General features: G+C 46.5%; 1 gene segment (V, D, J or C); it reads left to right on the top strand.

Annotated features, from left to right (window-relative positions):
• The first annotated feature begins 533 nt into the window (after window positions 1-533).
• On the top strand, window positions 534-3462 carry LOC108175646 (T cell receptor beta variable 6-5-like). The segment is given in 2 exon segments: window positions 534-1217; window positions 1300-3462. Coding segments are annotated over 2 exon segments (378 nt in total).
• Window positions 3463-3707: the final 245 nt, after the last annotated feature.

Genomic DNA, 3707 nt, shown 5'->3' with positions numbered 1-3707 from the left:
ATAAAGATAATTAAAAATGAATCTTAATGAATAATGGGATGGGATAGGGAGTAGGAGGTGGAACAGGAGTTGGGGGGGAGGGAGGCATGGGGGAAGAACTGCTATGTTTTCCTAAAGCTGTACCTATGAAATTTGTATTCATTAAATAAAAGCTTTCTAAAAAAACATGTAAAACAAAACATCAGGGAGAACTACTGTATAACTTTTTCTTTAAACATTAAAGAATTTTATTAACAATAAAAAAGAAATCAAGTTATTAAAAAAAAGAATTTGAGGATTACAACAAGAGATTGTTAAGCCAAGTGTGAAATCCTTCTAAGTGTAGGCTCTGGGCTACAAGATAGACCTTTGACCTCCTCTGTGTTTATCAACTAACGAATGTCAGACAGGGGGTGTTCCCCATCAAATGTGACGTCTCCAATAGAAACAGCACTTTTTCTTTCGTTGGAGTCCGCCGTGTCTCCCCTCGCCACTCCTGCATCTTTGTGGCCGTCTGCGTGACTGAACAAGCACCAACGGCCAAAGGTGGGAGGTGATTCTTATGCAGAAGCGCCGCTCTCGGGGAGAAATACCCTGAGTGACCACGCAGGGCTCCAGGCCACACGGGCATGTGGCCCAGCTGTCAGGGAAATGACAGGACATGGAGCAAATGACCCCACAAATGCTGAAGACCGTGCTGCTGAGCTCTGGAGACCAGATGCCTGAGAACCATGTAGGCAGAGGACATGAACAGGATTGTGGTCAACTAAGCAAATTAGAAAGGGCACTTGAATGAGTAATTTGGGCACAGAGTGAAAAGGAACCAGGTGGTTGTAAGGATTTTCCTTAAGATTCTGGACTACACAAATATTGAAGTAACTAAAACCAGTGGACTACTGAACATTATAGTCACAGGAACAAAACATACATACAGTTATAATTTCTTCCACAGCAGCATCAAGGAAAACTTACAGACTGGCGTTGGCTCAGATCCATTCTTCCTGTCCTGAGCTGATTTCTTGTGCACTCTGGTTTGGGCCATCTGGGGAAGGGGGCGTGGCCCCTGGTGTCAGGAAGGCTCTGGTCCCAGGCAGGGAGAGAGCAGGCTCAGAATGACTCCCACAAGTGTCCCATTGCTGTTCTGTCTGCAGTTGGACCAGAAGAGCCCGCTGTCCTGCCTGCTCCCGCCATGAGTGTGGGTCCCCTGAGCTGTGTGGTCCTTTGTCTCCTGCTGGCAGGTGAGTCCAGGAAGGGCTCTCCAGGCCCGAGGGACAAGCCTTTCCACAGGGGCTGCAACATCTGCTTCTTCCTCCTCTGCAGGTCCAGTCAATGCTGGTGTCACTCAGAGCCCCAAGTTCCAGGTCCTAAAGACAGGACAGAGCCTGACCTTGAGATGTGCCCAGGATATGAACTATGACTACATGTGCTGGTACCGCCAGGACCCAGGGCTGGGGCTGAAGCTCATCTATTACTCAGTTGGCCTAGGTACCCCTGAGAAAGGAGACCTTCCTGATGGGTACAACGCATCCAGACCAAACATAGAGGAATTTCACCTCACACTGCCGTCGGCTGTCCCCTCACAGACATCTGTGTACTTCTGTGCCAGCAGTTACCACAGCCCTGCACAGCCACCTGCTGTCTGCACATAAACCCAGGGTGGGCACTGTGCCCTTGAACCCAGCGACACCCTCATCAGAGCTCCCAAGGAACCAAACAGGGAAGGCAAGCCTGGGAAACATAGCTTCCAGCTTCTTCTAGATTGACTTACAACTCAAGGCAGGCTGGCCCTTCCTGCCATGATTTCTGGCTTCTCTGTGTCTCAGGTGAGCGTGGTCATAACTGGAAGTTTACCCGACGACAGCCATTCCTTCCAGGATTGTGCCCACAGTCTTCCTCTTCCTCAAAAGCAGGGCTCCGTCTCATGTTTCTACCTCCTTCCTCGTGAGTTTCCATGGTGAGGAATTGCACGGAGCCCAGCACCTGGTCGGAGTATGGGCTTCAGTGGAGATAGTTAAGGTAATCTTGTCCTTATCTATCTTCCTCTGTCCAGCTCTGTTATATTAAAAGCAAGCTGGCTTCTTGCTGCACACTGTCCTATGAACATCATAGATTCACAGCTGATCAGCTGGAGCTGGGAGAGGAAGCGCTAAGAGCCGAGTGCGTGGCCCTGCATTTCCCTGATGGTGAGAATATCGTGCTATAGAGATGCCTGCTCCTCTTGCAGACTTGGTCCCACAACAGGAAAGGGCAGAGAGGCTTAAAGAACCCAAAAAATGTCTGAGATGATTGAAAGACAATTTCCAGGATGATTCTTCCCTCTACTGTCCACACCGTGCCCCTGGCAAGACATGCCAGGCCATTGCTCTGTGCAGGATGGTTGAGTATCCAGGACATCACATGTCCCAGCATCTTCTAGTTACAGGACGAAGTGTTCAGACACCACCTTTCTGTCTGTGCCCTGCTGATCAATCATGTGAAACTTGATCTTGCCAAACCTCTCTGTCTTACTATGGCCAGGTGTAGCCAGGCAGATTTCATTCATGATTAACATGATTCATTAACATATTCAAAGGAAAACACATGCCTTCAGAGGGAAGAACATTAATTTCTCTTCAAATAATTTTTAAGTTATGTAGTAAACTTTTTGTAGAATACTTCTGTTCCATTATAGTCTTAAATTGACCAACTGTAGCATAAAGGTAGGATGTTAGGACTTTGGGTCCTGTGGTTTCCATATTTTAGTTTCCAGCTACCCAGTCCAGGACAATCTCTGTGTCTGAAATGATCTGCTTTGGCTTACAAAAGAGCATTCAACTGTTAGGTCAGCACAGTCCCGTGGATCTGTGAGAGCCAGTGTGACGATTGGTGTACGATTTACCAGCTCCAATGTGACATGCTGTTATTTGCACTTGCGTGTTTATTGCTGCACTACTCATAACAGCCAAGATGTGGAATCTACCTAAGTGTCCATCAGCAAGGGAAAGTAGGGAAAGTGCAGCACATATGCACGATGAATAAGAATTCAGCCATAAAAGATAAAAATCTGTCATTCATCGCAGTGTAGATGGAACCGAAAGGCATTATGTTAAGTTAACTGTCGACACACTGGAAGACGGATGCAACTTGTTCTCACTTACATGTAGAAGCTAAAAGATGTCTCTCACAGAAGTGGAGAGTAGAATCATGGTTACCAGGGCATGGGAAGGGTGTGGAGGAGGAAGGGAAGGGAAGAGGACGTTAGCTGGTACAGGACAGCAGTTGCATAAGAGTAACTTCTAATGTTCTAGAGCACATCAGGAAAGCTGGAGCTGGCAACAACTAAGTGTGTAATTTAAAGTAGTTGTGTACCCAAGGAAATAATAAGTGTATGAGGCGACTGAAATGTTAAGTACCATACGCTCATCATTACATATTACATATATGTACTGAAATGTCACGCTGCACCCCATAAGCAAGACTTCAAACAGTTCATGGAGCAATGAAATAAAGACAAAAATTTTTAAACGTAAATTTTATTTTTTTGAAGATTTACTTACTTATTTGAAAGTCAGAGTTACACAGAGTGAGAAGGAGAGGCAGAAAGAGAGAGAGAGAGAAAGAGAGAAACATCTTCCATCTGCTAGTTCACTCCCCAGTTGGCCACAATGGCTTGAGCTGTGCTGATCAAAAGACAGGAGCCAGGAGCCTCCTCTGGGTCTCCCATGCAGGTGCAGGGGCCCAAGGACTTG

This window comes from Oryctolagus cuniculus, chromosome 3, assembly GCF_051225735.1.
Source record: "Oryctolagus cuniculus isolate XC-2025 breed Fujian yellow rabbit chromosome 3, ASM5122573v1, whole genome shotgun sequence".
NCBI lineage: Eukaryota > Metazoa > Chordata > Mammalia > Lagomorpha > Leporidae > Oryctolagus > Oryctolagus cuniculus.
The sequence above is the reverse complement of the archived record's forward strand: the minus strand, read 5'-3'. Positions and strand labels throughout refer to the sequence as shown.